Raw genomic sequence first — 19166 nt, forward strand, 5'->3', positions numbered from 1 at the left:
AAAACCTTGAAATTACGTCCTTATCTTATGCATAAAATAGGTATATATATATATATATATATATATATATATATATATATATATATATATATATATATATATATATATATATATATATATATATATATATATATATATATATATATATATATGTATATATAAAGAAAACAAAACAGTCTCTTTTGCCTTTGAGACCAGTCACCGGAACTTACATAACTCTGAAGGGCAATTAGCTAGCCTCTTATCAGGTTTCTAAACGTACACAAAGCCATCAAAATACTAGGCTTTATCTCGTGGATTCACCAAAATCACTTAATTACAATCAAACCCCCGTCCTACGTTATACTTTAACAAGTGATTAACCTTGTGAAGAATTTTCTTCACTCTTCTTCTTTTAATTGTATTTTTAGCTCTCTTCTACTAATACTATAACTTCCCCTTAAACATTCTCTCCTACATCTAGTTTTCTTTAACGAACATAGGGAGGACTATTCTAAACTTAAACTTGTTGACAGTGGCGCACGCCATGCTCGTGACGTCACAGCGTAGATACGCACAACAGATGGCCTTAGTTGTAACCCCGGCGTATGTTGGTTCTTTCCTTAAACTACATGGGTCGAGATTAAATTCCTAAACTGCATTTTTTATATAAATTCCAATACTGCTGAATTAATGCCTCTTATATTTCTCAATACCAATTAAGGTTTGTTAATTTTAAGATGTATGCCCATCGCACCAGTCCATTGCTAATTAATTATTTTAAATATTAATTTTTAGCAAGCCAGAATAGGTAGGATTATTGTATATATAAACTCCCTTAGAGCAGCAAGATTTCTCTAAGTATTTAGTACAAAATCCTGCCTCCTCTGCACTCCTTGCAACAATATATTGCCCTGTCCTGAAGTCCCGATATGGCAACCCCAATGGATTACCGTGCGCATCAAGCTCCTCACCTGTCTGGAAAGGTGAAGCCAGGTGATCTCTTCGACCGTAGAGTCGAGCCCATTCAACGAAAAGCTGCCCTGGCCTACTGATCTGCTGGGTCATTGAACCCGTGCACTTCTGGCTCACCCCCATCCCATCCCACTCTCCCAAACGTGACTCACCAAGGAGTCCTGTTGCTGCCGGTCGGAGAGATTGAGAAGAAGAGGACCCTGGGATACCATAGTTGTAGCCAACGAGTATTCTTGGGGTGAGCCAGGCAAGAGTGCAACGTGCCAATTAGTGCGACGTCCAGGTCAACAGCTATCACGGGCATAGGACTAAACTTCAAAGGAGTGCAGGTACTACATCAATGGCCATTTAGTTTTCCCCCATTTTTTATTAGCTTAGACTAATTTTAACTTTATAGGGAACCTGGCTAATTACAATATTCGGACTGTGTGCGGTGGGATTGTGTGTAAATATTTTTCCATTATTATTTCTTGCTTGGAGACTAGCATAGTCTCTGGGTCACGTGGGCCACGTGCCAGACCCCATTTTGATTTTTGATTATTGCAGACCGCGTGTCTAAACTATCATCTTTATAATTTTGAATTGCTTTTAATTTGCATTCTCTTTATTATTCCATTTTTGTCTTTAAGATGTCCGTTTCTTTAATGTAAATTTGTGAATAAATCAATATTAGGTTAATTAAACCTCCCTAGTATTCTTGCTCCCTCATTTATTTTAATGTGTGAAATGAATAGTTGATCACGGGACAAAATACCCAATATTTAAAGAGTAAGTCTATAGGTGGTAACAGCGAGGTACTTTGCATTAATATATTTGCTTCGAAGGTAAAGATCCTTATCTTTAAACTTTTAAACTACTTTACATCACTGCTCCCATTTTGGATTTTGTCTGATTACATTAACGTAAAATAACTGTCCAGCATTTCATTGGGGTAGCTGGGACGGAGCCGGAACAGAGCCTGAGAATGAGATGACTATAGACCTGACAAAGCTAGAGTAGGCCATAAATTATTGATATTTCTGCGTGTGGAGTTCTCCGGCCTCTGGACAGTAAAACTTCCCGCTTTTGTATTTAAAGAGTGATGGTTAGTGAATTGTGGCAGTAAAGTATTAGCAGGGTGTTTGTGCCCCGAGAGTAAGTGCTCATATCCTCCCCTGTTGAACTTTATGTAACTGTTATAAGGAGACTTTCCCGGACTAAGTTCCCACTCAGAACATAACCATCAAAAAATTCTCCACAAACCTAAGAACTCATTACATGAATCAGGTTGTATTGCTTGACTAAGTTATTCTTCAAAACACAGGTTAGCCTATCAAGTCTTGCAACTCTAGACCTACTGTTATAACTATCGTGTCTCCAATCTCTGGTGTTACAGTCGTTCCAATTATTTTTCTTTACTCTTTGCCAGAAGCAAATGAAAATGTACAGTATCATGTTCGCCATTTTTTTTCGAATTTTCACATTACTTGTTTTGTTCTCGTGAGTTAACTATAACTAGAACTGATAACCACACAAAACCCAAATTATCGTCTTCATATCATGTTGTCAAACATTACCAAAAACTGCCAACTTTTGTTTACTTGTCAGGATTTTCCCAAAACACATATCCCTCTCAAGAGTTAAAAAAAAAAAAAACTTAATTCTGAGCTTTAAGCAAAAAGAAATTAGGTTACTTGTCAAAATCTTAGGTTTCCTCTCAACACACACACAGCAAAAACTCACTCAAGGTGTGCTCTTTAACAGTGGCGGTGACATCATAATGCTTACTCAGGGAATCCACACAACATCACATTCGTTTCACACATCTCCATTCATGTCAGCTGACTTTAATCGGGTACCCTTTAAACAAAAATGCATTCACACTCCCTGTTAAACAATCTGACGTTACTTGTCCAAAGTAATTTGCTAACAATGCTCGGTTTCATCAACCAGACCGAACACTTGACAAACAAAATACTTACGTCACACTGTAATTAAAAGAAACCAAATGCAAAATTTTTAAATCTCCCACGTGACATTACCAATTACTTAACAACTGTTAACAACTGAACTCGCTTCGGTTATTACGTTAACAACCCGTCTTCATCAATCAAGATAATTTCAGGCGAAAACTGGCAAACAATAGCTTAATCTTTCTTTCAAAATATTCCACAATGAACTAAGTACGCTATTAATCGATAACACGGAATACGACGTAGGAACAAATATTGTGACACCAATTTTCCAAATACCAATGTACCTAATTTACATCTTTTTATCCTCCATAATTTTATCAAGTACACACTCCAAAGGGGTATTACACAAAACTTCATAACTTGTGTCTTAAATCTGAACTTACAAACGTTTTACATATCCTCTCTGGAATCAAACAACTTGTTATTGTTAAAACAAAGTTATATCAACACATGACTTGCCTTCTTTTCCAAAAATCACATTTACCATCTTTGACCACCAAGGTCACAAAAAAGACAAATTCAAAACGCTATAAGTTAAAGAAACAACGCAACAAAAACTTATAGTTCATGCAGTACAAAAAAAAAATCAGTTTCTCTCTTGACCCCACAGCAACAAATCAATTTAATTTTCTTCTTTTACAAACAGAAAAGTTAATCTTTACTCGAAGCTTTAACAATGAAAACATTTTACTCGACTAGTTAATTTTTTAATTAAACCAGTGTCTTTCATCCAAATTTAACATTACGCAAAGAAAACGGGATCATAGCTTCGTTACTCTACAAAATCTCAAAATACATAAGTTAACTATAAAACTATAGATTTTGTAACATGTTACTTAACTTGTGTGGGGGGTTGATTGCTGTGGGTCGCCTTGGGTCTCTCGTCCTACCGTTTCTGTCTGGGACCTCTTCACTTTGCGGGCGTGTCCTTCTTCCCAAAACACCAGCTGCTTCTTGGACGACGAGTTCCTCTATGGCCCGGGTGATCAGGGACACTCCGACTGCTTTCTACAGGGTCCTAAATCGCCATTTCGAATGGCGATCTTCGATGCTGTTGCTCCCGCGACGAACCACTGTCTTCTCCTCCAACAGGAACATTGCCGTGTCATCCTCTCTAGGACGAATGTGTTTCCTTTGTGTTTCCTCTCCTGTGCACCGTCCATTCCGGCCCTCACAACTCGGCGTAAGGGCGCTAAGGTCTCCTTTCCACAGGTCCTCCGTGGGTGACCAATCCGGCAAACTCCTGGCTGCTTCCTTCTCGACGGGGATTACGTTGCTGGTCGTTCTCAGGCCTGCCCTCCGTTGTAGACTTCTTCTCAGATGTGTCCATGATACGGACTTCATGAGTTCTATTTTTCTCCTCAATTTCCAAAGGACCTTTCCTCGAATTCTCTCTTTTGCCTCGATGATTTTCTGATGATAAATCCAACATTGATCCGTCATCGCTGCTTCCACGAACCTCCGAAATATTTCATATTGGCCATATAGTATATTTCCTCCGAGTGGGGATTCAAACCCATCTTTAAACAAAGAGCTGTTATGGTCCTCTTCCTGTCGTGTTCGTTTCTCTGTTCCCATTGATGTTTCAGTGTGTGCAGGTTCTCCTTGTGTCCTCCCGACATGACGCAGACCTCCGACGTCGTCGACTTTCATGTACAATTCTTCAAGTTCCTGTGAACTCATATCGTGATTTTATTTATTGTTTTTCACTAATTGCTCAATGATCCCACTGCTGCCACCATTTAATTGTCACGACACTGACAATTAATTTAAACATTAATATTCAAGATGTGGGATACACAAAGTTTAATTTGTATTGTGCAATATATTTTCAAAAATAATCATTCACAGGTCTGAGCACTTTTAGAATGTCTAAGAATTTCAATCTTGCAATGTTTCTTTAAATAAAACACGTGTTCTTCATATCATGGTAGCTTGGTACAATTTTTCTTAACTTGATGAACAACGGTCAGGGGACGAAGACTTAACATTTACGTAGATTCAATTTCCACTCGAAGATTTCTAAGTCCAAAAGGTTCAAAAACTGTTTTTTAAGTCTAAAATTGAGGGTTTTGGTATGACAAGCAAAGGAACAAATATTTTGGCAGCTTCTTCTACTGCTGGTTTAGGCCAGACTGATGCATGTCCGGCGGGTATCGTAAGGGGTCTCCGACACCGTAGGGTGTGACCTCATGACGTCAGAGGGAAAAAACCAATCAGTTTCATCATCATCACAGTAATCCAGATATGTCCGGCAGGCCTATGCCCTCCTGGCCGTTGTCTGTCAAGCTCCGCCCTCAAGACCCCCCAACAAAATCTGCAAGATAAGGTGGGAGGCAGAAAACCCTTCGTTGGCAGTTTGGCATGGAGACAACCTCTTCTCCGGTGGATGCAGATAAATCGCATTCCCCTCAAGCGAGCTGGTGACCAGGGGTTCTTCACATGACCACGACCAGGGTGTACGTGACAAAACACATTCTATGGAAATCTTATATAATGGTAAAACAAGCCTTTTTTTCTCTATACATTACCTTCTTGGATGTATTATAAACCAATGAAAAAATATGCATTTATCTAAACCCTATGCTAACGGTATATTTTTCATTTATTTGTAGACATTTTACGGGATGGTTGTAGTTAGTCTCGTTCGTTCATTTATATACAGCAGTTTTCGATGTTCTATGCATAAACTCCTCCACTTCCTCTTTTATAACCCCTTCCCATTTTCCCCCTTTGTCAATTTACCCGCCACATTCAAGTATTCTACTTCACCCGGTTTATTCAAGTATTTCACTTGATCCAGTACAGCTATACCATACCTTTTATGTAATACCTACAAATATACATTACGTTTGACCTAAGAATTGAAATTTTTATTATCTGTCCTCTCATAAAATACCCTCATTTTATATTCCCATTAAATATTATTTATTATATACTCCATTTTATCTTGCTATTATTCCTGTATATATTTTGATTTACCCTTGCATGCCCAAATTTCTCATAAATACTTACTCTGGACAAGTTTCCCATTCTAGTTCATTCAAGTTTACTCCCTCAACTCCGTTGTTTTTCCGTTAACCAGTCACGAACCTATATGTATGTAAAGTTTGCACAGGGTGTTTAATATTTCCCTACCCCCTTCTCTTATCTATTCAAGTGGTCTCTCCATACCCTTTCCTACAAATCCTTTTCCCTGGAAACCTTTGTCCAAGTGAGGTGTCTGTTAGTTCAAGTGAGTTCTTTTTGCGTATTTTTGATGGAAGTTATAGAAACTTTTAGCAGCTGCAGTATTCCGTACCTAAAAGCATTTCATAAATTTAATGGTGAGTTCTTTGATACGTCATCCAATGCCAATCCATTACTGGCTCAACACCCCGATGACCAACAAGCTTTGTCATCCCAGTCATAAAAGTAAGTCATTAATTTCTTTAATTTTAGTGTGTTAGTTTAACTATCTTTTCAGCCTGCGTAGCTCAACATTGCCTCTTGCCACTACATACTAGCTTGGGGTTTTGTTTTCTGGCGAGCGAGGTGAGCACGTGGTGGAACAAGTGTCATTATATTTGAATATTTCAACAGAAAATATGTTTTACTGTAGTAAATAATGTGATATTAGCAGGTTTTCACCTTCATTTCCACAACAACAACAACAACCAGTTTGGCTACTTGAAGTTAGTCGAACTCCCGTTCTGTTTGTTTGCGGTTAAAATGAAGGTCAAATTCAGTCAAACTATGTCATTTCCTACAGGAAAATATATATATTCTGTTCGAAATGATACCCTGTAGTCTTGTAAAACTTTACCGAATATTGGTCAAGTCAACCAGGTAGGTAATTTTCCCACCCCTTTCCCATGAATGTTTCTCCACTTCATTAACTCTTTACACTTGCTGTCATTTGTCTCACACCTATAAAATAAACATTATTTTTAGAGATAAATAAAAGAAGCCAGATAGATGAAACTATCAGAAGAATACAATAAGAAGAATTCTATCAATGCATTGTTGGGTAACTCAATATGCTCCTCTAAGCTGTATTTCCTACCCTTCTGAGAATAGCCTTCTCCAGAACTAAGGCCATTCCTCCACAGGGAATGCTATCTTGTGTAATGGCATCCATAGTATATTGCAGGCTATAACCCTCCTGTTAGAGCAGTTTAGTTTATTCCATCTTGTGGCACAATGATTTTGTGATTTACCTTTTTTCTACTTCCGAAAGAAACTTTTTTCTTTTTCTTATAAAGTCCGAAATGAATTAAGCCAGCCGTTTTTATAAATCATTTCGGCAGTAGCTGGCTCTCTCTCTCTCTCTCTCTCTCTCTCTCTCTCTCTCTCTCTCTCTCTCTCTCTCTCTCTCTCTCTCTCTCTTGTGTAAAAGATTGTCGGGGATATGTGAAACACTGACCAACAATCTGATAAGAATAATTTTGAAGTTGGGTATACATTAATATTTATTTTGGCATAAATACAAGGTGAGTTACACCAGAGTAGTCTTGTGTAGATTTAATGAGTTTTTTATTATATCGTAAAATGAGTTTTACAGATTTTTCTTAGACATATAATTCCCCCTCAATTTCTTTTCATTATAGAATGGCCTGCTTGGCCCCAGTACCTGTTACTATAACACAAATTCTATGAATAATAAGAATTTTAGTATGAAAGAAGACAGCTGGACCAAAATAAGAAAACAAAACAAAATAAACAACTTGGTGTTTTCAAACCTCTTACAAAATTTTAAAGAGTAAGAGGCAGTTTTTGGTAAAACCTGATTATAAATATTTAAAAAAATTGATATTAAAAAAAGAATATTTGAGAAATAAATCTGATTTTATCGATTAGATTTCTTATTTGCATTAAATTATAAAATCAGTACAAATTTAGTCATTGGAAGGCTGTAGGCTTTACTTTGTCATTATATTGTAATCACGGACCATCCTGGATTTACCCAACAATATTATCTTTGGAAGGCATAATTATGTCTGTCATTTTTATTCATTATCAATATGCATTTCTGCTAATATTCACACTATCTCAATCTATCTGATCGGTTTACTCAGTGTCTTTCCCTATGTTATTCCAGATATGAAAGACAACCAAAGGCTTAAGCTGTGTGAAGCAATTTTGAGGAAAAGCAAATAAATGGATGATTCTTATTCAGAAAGTATTGCTCATTAAGTAAATTGTATTAGTGTTTTTGCATTTCTTTATTAGGTCAGACATTTAGGTCAAACGTCAGTAAAGGCGTCTTTTCATTTTTTTATTATAAAAAAAGTATATTGTGCTTTATATGTGGTCCTACTGCTAAATACAGTTGTGTAAATACTATAGGATACCTTTCATACACAATATCAGGCAGCCTTTTTCAGTTTATGGAAATAAGGAAGAAATTGTCCCAATAATGTATGCTACAAGTGGCCTTTCTTTAATTCATTCATAGAGTACTTACACTGATCTGTGTACGGGCTTGTTACTTTATTATTTTATTTTTAGGGACATCTGTCAGTTTTTTTTATTTTATCAATAAATACTGTTTGGTCTTACTCTGTTCATTCTAATAGTGAACCTGAATATGAAAATTGTGATGTAAGATGGGAATGAATTTGACCAAAGACTGGGGAAAATAAAATATTCTAACATGCCATGTAGACTACATCTTTCTAGGGTAAAGGTCCTGTTTGCTATTCAAACTTTTAGAAATTTGCAACTTGTATAGTTTAAGTGCTGCTCTTCGTGACAGTAAATTGCAGCAATTATTTGCAATGTCTAGAGGAAAACTATTGTGCAGTTTTAATGCTGTTATTGTGCAATAGAGTCTTGTGAACATTTAGTTATGATTGTGTAATAGCTGATGTGTATATATGTGGCATGGAATGTGTATGTAGTTGAGGAGTAGGTTAGAACATTGAAGTACTTAGTATTTTCTAGCGAAGGGCTTCATTCCATAATATGAAGTTGAACCAGAAGTTAACATTACCATTTAAGAAAAATATATGGATAACTTTTGTTCTTGATAAATTTTAACCTGCCAAATACTAGTAATCAATTAATATCAGCCCTTTATAAAATATTTCAAATTTTTGGAATTCATATATTCTTATAAATGGAAAAAAAATGATTTTTTATTTCACTGCTTTTTTTTTCCAGGTGAACTATGGAGAATATCCTTAGCTTTTAAGTCTTGCAAGGTCACGAATGTGCTGCTCTAATGATGATAAACAGCCTCCTGGAAAGCAGGGTTTAGCTTAAGCAAGAGGGCATGCTCTAACAGATCTTCGGACAAACGGTCTTTACTCACTTGGTCATACTCTTCCTTGGATAAGGTTAGCGAGGGTTCTCTCGTACCTTCCCTCTGTCCAAATCCTGTTTCCAAAAATTTGGTGCACTAGACCGTTAAGGCAGTGTAAAAGGATCTTACACCTAGCTGATGGGGAGTGCATGTGAGATTCGTGGATGATTTGATGGAACAGGCTCTACCAACCTATCCAACGATCCCTACCACCTTTTAAGATAGGCTCCGAGGCAACATAAAAGTAAACAGTCTGATTCTGAGCTCGGTCAGTAGTGGCCTTATTGAACAAAATGCTGGTGAAGGTCGTTTCAATTTATTTAGCGCAAGTAGCCAGCATGTAGTAATTCGCCACAATGACAGAATGCATGTAAGGAGACTTCAAAATCTTCCTGTATTCATTAAATCTGATCCTGATCCTTTCAAAGAGATTGTTAAAGTAATCTAATCTGGGGGACATCATGCGCAAAAGATCAACTGGACCTAGGCTGTGAAGAGTTACCAACGATGGGAGCTTGGTAAGATATATTGGGTGGAATGACTGTTTGTATGGAATTTGTCACTCCAAAGTTAAATAAATCCTCCAATTTTCTGGGTACCACTAAGGAATGAAAATACGCTGTGCTTAACAGGTTCACAAAATTTGCGTTCAAGACTTCACCAATTGGATGGGTTACATACGCAAAAAGAACACGAAATTAGTGCAAAATGGTAAATTAAACTACATAGGCCTGCCACATTAAATAAAAATAAGTTAATAAAGCACACGATAATCAGACCTTTATCACTAAACAATTATGCAATTGCAGGAGAATGCACAAACACACACGCACAGAGAAGGAACGCACAAATTTTCTAAAGATAACTGATAAGAATGGCTAAAACGAACTATATTTAAACTGTGATTTCCTGTAGCACATTGGCGCTGATGTAATATTCATCATAAAAAGTATTTTGAATAAGTTAAAAAATTATATAAAAAATATGCCATTCGTAGATAGGCTATCTCATGATACGGTAGATAGTGGGACCTTCAGATCAGCTGATCATAACCAAAGAAGAACCAAATATTGAGTAATTCTTGATTGATAAAATGCTTCCAAAATTAAAAATATATAGCATAAAAAATGCATTAATAGTGCATATCATATCCCATGATACAAGATAATGGAATGATGATATACAGTAAGAAAATATTGATAAAATATGATCGAGATTATAGCTAAATCAATATGCTTCATAATAAATCTTTAGAAAATTTACTTTTTGAGTTTGATATACTTCTCGGTCCCTGTCTCTGTCGTAAGTGGACCACTACCTGTGTGTATGTTATCACATCAAACTAGTTATGTGAAACCGAGAAGAATATTAATTAGATAAGAAAAGCAATAAAAATTAACAAAAACCTATGATAATAGAGAGAAGGTAAAAGACACATCACTGGTTGGGAGTTACAGGTACAGATTAGCGGGACGAGCCAACGCTCGGATAATAGAGCATTGTTAATTGGCTAATTGCCTGTGAGACAGTAAGGCAGGATCCTATTGGCTGTGGGATATAAACTGTAGATATGTTGACTGTGGTCTCCTGTCTTACAGTTACAGAAAGGCATACGGCGCCATTACATTCCACTTATGACATTTTCCACTATATTAGTGATATCAGGGATGGGTTTGTGGATTGTTTTTAGAAACTAGAATGGTTTTGGAATATAATGCTATTCATAACTCAATTTAAACAAAGGTAGCGCTTAAACCCCTCTATCACTAATAGCCCCAAATAAGGAAACCATATGGGGAATTTAGAGCATGCAATCTTGAGTAAGCTAAACCCTGCTTTCCAGGAGGCTGTTTATCATCATTAGCGCACCACATTCGTGACCTTGCAAGACTTAAATGATGAACTATACAAGCATGCACGCACGAAGGAGCTAGCTAAAGTGTTGATGGAGCCAAGCAAACCATGGCTTCCCGTTAAGCGTTCTAGCACTGAATGAACAGCAATTCAGCAATGAAAGATGCTAAGCCCTTCACTGGAACATTCAGCAGTGATCTTAAGTCAAATGCACAATCCACATCACCTCACGTACCGGCAAAACCTACTCAGAAGCAAGTACCAGTGACTACCAGAGCTGCCCCTCTAGCAGATAACGCTGTTAAGAGTAATTGTCTTTTCTGGGACCATGACAGTCACTCATCCACTACATGCCCCAATTCTCTGATTCAAATAGTCGATTGGTGCGGCTGAATCAACTAGGCTGTTGCACTATATATCTTCTGATGCAACATTTTGCCAGCAAGTGTACTGCCTCTGAGGCTTGTTGAAACTCCAGAGCAGATCACAAAGTGCCTCTTTGCCCCAACATATTGACTGTGGGCCACCAACCTGGTGGTCTTAGAGCAGACCCACCTTCAGGCAAACTGCTCATTGTTCATACTACCTTTGAAGACTAGAGTGTTACTGATCCAAGCAACCAGGTTAACAAAATAAACCCTGCCATTTTACCTACCTTCGCTGGCGATCTTTTTAACGGGAAACTTGAACACTCAACTTGAGTTTTTCCGAATTATGGTTCCCAACATACATTCATGAATCCTAACGTAGTGAAGTAATTGAACCTTACCCCAGTCTGAAAAGTCATGTTACAGCTCAACTCATTTAACCAGGAGGAATTACCTCAATGTTTAGTTCAATTTGGAAACTGGTCGACATTACCATCGTCTATTTGAATGTGGGCCAGAATAAAAGGATGCTGGCATATACCCGCACTCTAATGGCTAATGACTTACTTCTCGTGGATAGACAGCTAGATCACAATGCGACTGGTATATAGATCATCCTCAGAGCCGATTATCTTTTCTGATTCCTCGAGCATACTCAAAACATAAAGGGTGTAAATTTGTTTAGTATGCCCAGTGGATATGTGTTTTGGGGAGATCTGCGAGACTATTCACAGGAAGGGACAGAGATCCAGAAGATCAATAGCCTGTTCTTCAAACTAAACCGCATCAGTTTAGTAAACCCCGTAAGAGTGGAGCCTCATGTCAAGAATCTTTGGAAACTTGAGGCTATGGGCATAGGCAATGAACCCTTCAGCTATCTTCAGGCCCAGGTCATTGATCTCTTAAAGCGCACTACGCAGTACGCAATCAGGACACACATTGTGCAACCGCCCTTCAAGAGCGATAGCAGACAGGTAATAAATTTTGCTAGGGCTTTTGCCCAACTGATGTCCCTTAAAAATCTAAAGACTCTCAGTTATTGACCAAGTACCAGGTCATCCTTGACTAGTACATAATGGAGGGCTTCATCCAGTCGGTGCTTCATACTAACATACAAATGCACTATATGCCACATCATCCTGTCCTTTAAAATTCCACCTCCACGTCGATGAGCATAGTGTTCAATGCTTCTGGTAAATCAGGACCGATTTCAAGGACTCTAAAGGAGTCCTTGTACACAGGACTAAACATACCCTCAAAAATCCCCACCATGATCCTGACGTTTAGTGACAAGCCATTTTATCTGATAGTAGATATCTTCATATCTTTCTTGTGGTTAGAAAACACCCAAGAACACTATGATTACCATCGCTTTGTTTACTTTAAGGACTCGTGTATGACGGAAGCTGTTGCGTAGCACTTTGTAGGTAGTTCTGTTTGGAGCCACTTTGAGCCTGTATTTACTCAACCAGATAATCCAACACCAGCTTGATACTCAAACAAGTAGTCTTGCTTCACAGCTTAAAACGAGCTTCTAGGTTTATGTATTATTAGTTGAACACTAATAATTATTTTTAAGTATTTTAGTAATGTTCAAGTTTTGTGAAGTTTGCGCATGCTCACTGACGACAGTGTAAAATTGTGACGGTGGGCAGTGGTACTGTCGACTGTCGACGTTGCCAGTGACTGACAGGTGGAGGTTGTGCACGTAACCAACTGTTCGTGCATAGTTGCTGAGGAGTGCAGCTGTGCACTCATGCAAGCAAATGGTGTTATGTAGCTTGTGTTCTTTAAGGTATGCTATTGTTTGTGTAATGAGATTTGTAAATTATGGATATGTTTCGGTTGAATAGTCTTATCGGCATTTTGACATTGTTCTTCTACTATATTGTAGTAATGTTGTATTTTAGGATGTGTTAATGTAAGAGCTGATAGAAGAAATTAGCCGATATTTAATGCATGAGAAATCTGCTGGGTATCAGAGAGGAGGCATTCTTTTAAGTGACTTTTTGCAGTTAATTGTTACTTATCTTATAACTTGGTGATAACGGTGATTGTGTGATGACATTATTGTGATGATAACTATTAGTGAGAAATTATATATGTTTGTTCATATGGTGATAAGGATTAATGTTTCTGCTAAGGTGATACGTAAAAAGAAAAAAAAATTGGGTATGTTATACTGACTTTTATAATGTTACAGGTCGAAATTAAACGTTTTACGACAAGCTGAGTTTTTATCTGGTACCTGAGCATACATTTCGACAACACTCATCATGGCAGATAAAGGGAAAAATGGCAGCGCCATGGGGGAAAAATGATAGTGCTAGGATGTCACTGGAGGCACAGAAGAAGGCCAAACAGCAGAGGGGAACCGCAAAGGCAAAACTAACACGTAAGCTTGATAAGTTTCATGAGTATATGTTAGATCAAATGGCATTAGAAATTTTAGAAGAAAGATATGAGAGTGTTGTTAAGGCTTATGATGAAGTTGAACTAGCTAATGAACAGTATTGCAATTTATTAGATGAGAACTGTGATGCTCAATTGATAGAGGAGGCTAACGTTTATATCAAAGCATTAGAAAATAGAAAGTGTGCAGGTCATGTGATATTTGTGAAAGTTAAAGACGAAATGCAGGTGAAAAAAGTTTTAAAAGTAAAACCGATTGATGTGCCCAGGTTTCACGGAGATGTGAGAGATTATAGCAATTTCAAGAGAGATTTTTTTTAGACTAATGCAATGAAATTATGGGAAAGATCCCTTTGTGCTAAGACAGTGTCTCTCAGGAGAGGCCTTGGATACAGTTCGTGGTGCAGATCATGACTTTGATAAAATGTTTGAGCGATTAGATGAAACTTTTGGAAACAGCAGAACCATTATTGATGTAGTAGTAGAGGACATAAGGTCAATTAAACCTATTTCCGAAGGGGATAGTGAGAGTTTCATTAAGATGGTTGATAAGATTGAGCAATGCTATCTTTACTTAGACCAAATGAGTTTGGCTTCAGAATTAAATACTGCTAACATGACTAGCCAGATAGAAAAACTATTACCACTTACACAGAAGCGTGAATGGGTTAAGTTAGCAGAGTGTGTAGATAATCGTGACCTATTCGGAAAGTTGTTGGAATACCTTTTGAGTGAAAAGAAATCAATGAAATATCTTAATGCTAATAATAGAAGCAATAATAATATTAAGGCTAAAGTGAATTATACCTGCACTTATGAAGATCAGCGTAGTACAAAGCAAGGAAGAGAGTCAGATGTAATGGAAAGGATAGCAGGACTTGAAAAGGCTATTACAAATATCACTGACCTTTTCACTAAAATTACAGAAGACAATGCTGAACGGAACAGGAATAAGATCAGTGACAACACAAGGCTGCATAGGTGCTGGTATCATGGCTCAGATGGACATGAATTCTTAGACTGTAAAACTTTCCAGAACTTGAGTATCAATGACAGAATGGAGAGTGTAAAGAAGAAAGGTATTTGCTTTAATTGCCTTAAAGGTGTTCACATAGCAAGAAAATGTCTAAAGAAGTCCAGATGTAATACTGTAGATGTTAACAATGAACCTTGTGGGAAACTTCATCATACTATTATACATGAGGGATTCATAACAGGAAATTCCTTTGTAAGTCTGAAAAGAAACGGTGTTTTATTTATGGTTAACAAGATCAAGTGTGGTAATCAGGAGTTACAAACTTTATTTGACTCAGGAGCTGATATAACAATGATAAGAAATGATGTGGCTAAGGCATTGGGACTGAAAGGAAAATGTGTCAGATTAGCTGTGACTAAATTGGGCGACAGAACTGTGACATACAGTAGTAAAGAGTATGATCTGGTTTTAACCGACAAGGATGGGAATGATGTCAATGTTACTGCTTATGGAATCGATGACATTACATCTCAAGTCGGTAAGGTAGATTTATCAAAAGTGAAACATTTATTCAAGGGTGTTAGTGTATGTGCATTAGATAGACCTTATGGGAAAATAGATCTCCTAATTGGTTCTGATTATTGCTCTTTAATTCCAACAGTTAAGGAAACTGTGGCTGAAAATTTACAGCTCAGGGAATCACAGTTTGGAATGTGTGTGTATGGCAGTCATCCCGACATTGTTACCTTATCAGTGTTTAGGAGTAATCCAGGCATTAGCATTAATCATGTTTCCAGTACAATATCCGACTATGATATATCTGTAGAACCCGTAATTGATATTAAAGCACAGATAAATGATTTCTTCACCATTGAACACTTAGGAACTGATTGTAATCCCAGATGTGGTAGTTGTCGTTGTGGGAAATGTGCAACAGGCAATGGCAATTATAGTATAAAAGAGGAAAAGGAGCTGGCTCTTATTGAAAGTGGGTTGATGTATTACCCGGACAGAAAAGAATAGTCTGCTAAATTTCCATGGACTAAGGATCCCAAACTGTTGCAAAATAATGTATCTGTAGCCATAGCTAGACTGAAAGGCACAGAGAAAAGATTGATGAAACTGGGTTCAGACTATGCTCAAGCTTATAATCACCAGATACTTGACATGACAAAGCGCAATGTAATTCGGAAGTTATCCGATGAAGAGGTTAAAAACTATGTTGGTCCTGTCACATACATTCAACATCATGAAGTGTTAAAACCAGGATCTGTATCAACCCCATTGAGAATTGTTTTTGATTCATCGGCAAAGTATATGGGCCAGTCTCTAAATAGTTCTTGGGCAAAGGGCCCTAATATTTTGAACTCAATGTTTGGTATATTACTAAGATTTCGTGAAAAGGCTATAGGCATAGCCGGTGACATAAGCAAAATGTATAATTGCATTAAGCTTCCAGAATTAGAACAACATGTACATAGATTTTTTTGGAGAAATTTGCAAAGTAATGGCAAACCTGATCACTATGTAATGACATGCATGGGTTTCGGGGATAGGCCCTCAGGAATGATTGCAATGTTAGCTCTCAGACATACTGCAGAATTGTCGGTAAAAGACTTCCCAGAAGCATCACGTGTGATAATGACTAATTCCTATGTAGATGACATAATCCATTCTGTTGAGAGTAAAGCTGAGGCATTTAGCCTAATTAGAGATATTGAAAATGTACTCTCTAAAGGCAGTTTTAAAATTAAACGATGGACCATTACCGGAGATAATGAGCATTCTGACTTTGAAGTGTCCCAGAATAGTAATGAAAGAATACTTGGCCTTAACTGGCAATGCAATAAGGAAGTGTTTTATTTTAAAACTAAGTTAAATTTCTCTCCAAAATATAAGGGTGTAAGAACAGAACCAGACTTAAACAAGTTGAATTTCTTTGAAAATATACCTTCTGTTTTAACAAAAAGGGTTGTCGTCAGTCAGATGTGTTCTGTTTACGACCCACTGGGGTTTTTGCTTCCATTCACACTGAAAGCAAAGATTTTGCTACGAGACACTGTGAAATGTGACTTTAAATTGGGATGGGACGATCCCTTGCCTTCCTATTTAAAAGAACAGTGGGTGTCATATTTTTGTGAATTATTTGGTACTGAAACTCTGTATTTTGAAAGGAATGTTAAGCCAACCTCAGCCAAAGGATTGCCTTTACTTGTTATTTTCAGTGATAGTTCAACAAATGCTTATGGTGCTGTTGCATATGCTAGGTGGGAGTTAGAGTCTGGTGCATTTGAGAGCAGGCTCATTGTGGCAAAGAGTAGGATAGCCCCCAGTAGACAGTTATCTATTCCAAGGCTTGAATTGTGTGGAGCTGTTATAGCGTGCAGTATGCGTAAAGCTATTAAAGATGAAATGACATATAAATTTAGTTCGGTAATGCACATAACAGATTCCTCCATTGTTAGAGCACAAATCCAAAAGGAATCTTATGGCTTTGGAACTTTCATAGCCACTAGAATAGCAGAAGTTCAATCAAAAAGTGACCCAAATGAATGGTGGTGGATTGCTTCTGGATTAAATCCTGCTGATCTATTGACCAGACCCCAGGACCCTTTAAATGTTGCAGTTGTCTATTCATGGAAATATGGTCCAGAGTTTATGGCCCTTCCTTTAGAAGTGTGGCCTATCAGTCAATCGGTGAATTGTGAGTTACCTGATAGAATTCATGTTAATCTTGCACAATACTCTGTTCATGAAGAGACCATAATTGATGCGTCGAAATTCAACAACTATAATATGTTAATTGCAGTCACTGCTAGGATATTTAACATTGTTAAGGTGAAATCTTTTAAGGGTGTTCTAAAGAAACTTTAACCTGGATCACTCCAGGAAGCCGAGAGGTTTTGGATTATGCAAGCACAAAAAAGTCTTCCTGAGAACTGGGAAAAATGCTTTCAAAGATTAGGACCATTTCAAGCTGAAGATGGTACAATTATGGTAGGACAAAGAATGGAAAGATGGTTGAAACATAATTGGAACCAAGATAGCTTCATTCTATTACCTGGTAAGCATCCATTTACAGTCTTGTACATTAGTTATTTACACAGGTTGGATCATGCTGGAGTTGATGTTACACTATGTAAGCTTCAGTCTAAATTTTGGGTTCCTTCAGCACGTAAAATTATAAGATCGATAAAGAGAGGTTGTATTCTTTGCAGGAAACTAGATGCCAAAGTTGAAGGTCAAAGAATGGGTCAGATTTCTGATGAAAGAATGAGTTCTTGTCCAGCATTCTATCAGAGTGCTGTGGATATTTTTGGACATTTTCAAATCAAAGATAATGTAAAGAAAAGGACAACTGGTAAAGCTTATGGTGTTATATTCAATTGTATTGTTACACGTGCCGTGTATATTGATGTTGTAGATGGATATGATACTTATAGTTTTTTAAAGTGTTTCAGAAGATTTACAGCGGTTCATGGCTATCCTGATACTGTACACTCTGACTTAGGCTCACAATTGGTATCAGCAAGTAAAGAACTCAAGAGTGATATTAACAACTAGAACATACACGAGATCGCTGAATTTGGAGCAAAGGAAGGCTTGAAATGGAAATTTAATCGATCTGCAGATGCTGCATGGCAGAATGGGGTAAGTGAGGCCTTGATTAAGTCTGTAAAAAGGTCTCTGTCAATGCTCATAGGAACTACTATCTTGACATTTAGTGATTTGCAGACAACATTTTTTAAAATAGCAAACTTAATGAATGAAAGGCCTATTGGAATATAATGTTACAGGTCGAAATTAAACGTTTTACGGCAAGCTGAGTTTTTATCTGGTACCTGAGCATACAGTTTACAACTTGCAACATTGCTACGAATTAACCACGGAAATCCTTAGTGTAATACCTTTTATAGGAGCAATCATGCTGGAAGCCAGCATGCCCTTACCTAAATACCACTAATTCGTCTGTCATGACTGGAACACCACTAATGACACATTTGCTGTCAAACTTTCAAATTAACACCAAAAGGAAGGTTGTCTTTCTGTTCTAGTCCTTCATTGACCCTATTGGCCTTATCTCACCGGTCACTGTTCGAGGCAAACTCTTCATTTGAAGACTCTATATGATTGATCAGAGTTGGGATTCAAGACTGAGCACAGGCTTAATTCGCGAGCTTGGTGATTTTCCTAAAAAGTACAACGTTCTTGATAACATCAAGGGACCTCAAAATGCCCATAATGATTACTAGGCCTTCTTACAAGTGTATGAGTATGCCTCCAAGCAAGTCATTGGAGTGGCAACCTACCTGGTCACAGATGAATGGAAATGCCAGCTCCTCACAGCCAAGGCACAAGTC

General features: G+C 37.4%; 2 protein-coding genes across 2 annotated transcripts; both read left to right on the forward strand.

The window, feature by feature from the left end:
* The first annotated feature begins 15921 nt into the window (after positions 1 to 15921).
* LOC137636222 (uncharacterized) lies at positions 15922 to 17679 on the forward strand. Its single transcript, XM_068368658.1, has one exon. It carries the CDS (start codon positions 15922 to 15924, stop codon positions 17677 to 17679), a length of 1758 nt encoding a protein of 585 aa, XP_068224759.1.
* Positions 17680 to 17715: 36 nt separating this feature from the next.
* LOC137636223 (uncharacterized) lies at positions 17716 to 18369 on the forward strand. The gene has a single exon (XM_068368659.1). The coding sequence runs from the start codon at positions 17716 to 17718 to the stop codon at positions 18367 to 18369; it is 654 nt and encodes a 217-aa protein (XP_068224760.1).
* Positions 18370 to 19166: the final 797 nt, after the last annotated feature.

This window comes from Palaemon carinicauda, unplaced genomic scaffold (assembly GCF_036898095.1).
Source record: "Palaemon carinicauda isolate YSFRI2023 unplaced genomic scaffold, ASM3689809v2 scaffold254, whole genome shotgun sequence".
Lineage (NCBI taxonomy): Eukaryota > Metazoa > Arthropoda > Malacostraca > Decapoda > Palaemonidae > Palaemon > Palaemon carinicauda.

Coding starts and splice junctions, on each gene's coding strand:
- LOC137636222 (XM_068368658.1), top strand. CDS start 15,922: ATGAAACTGGGTTCAGACTATGCTCAAGCTTATAATCACCAGATACTT.
- LOC137636223 (XM_068368659.1), top strand. CDS start 17,716: ATGCAAGCACAAAAAAGTCTTCCTGAGAACTGGGAAAAATGCTTTCAA.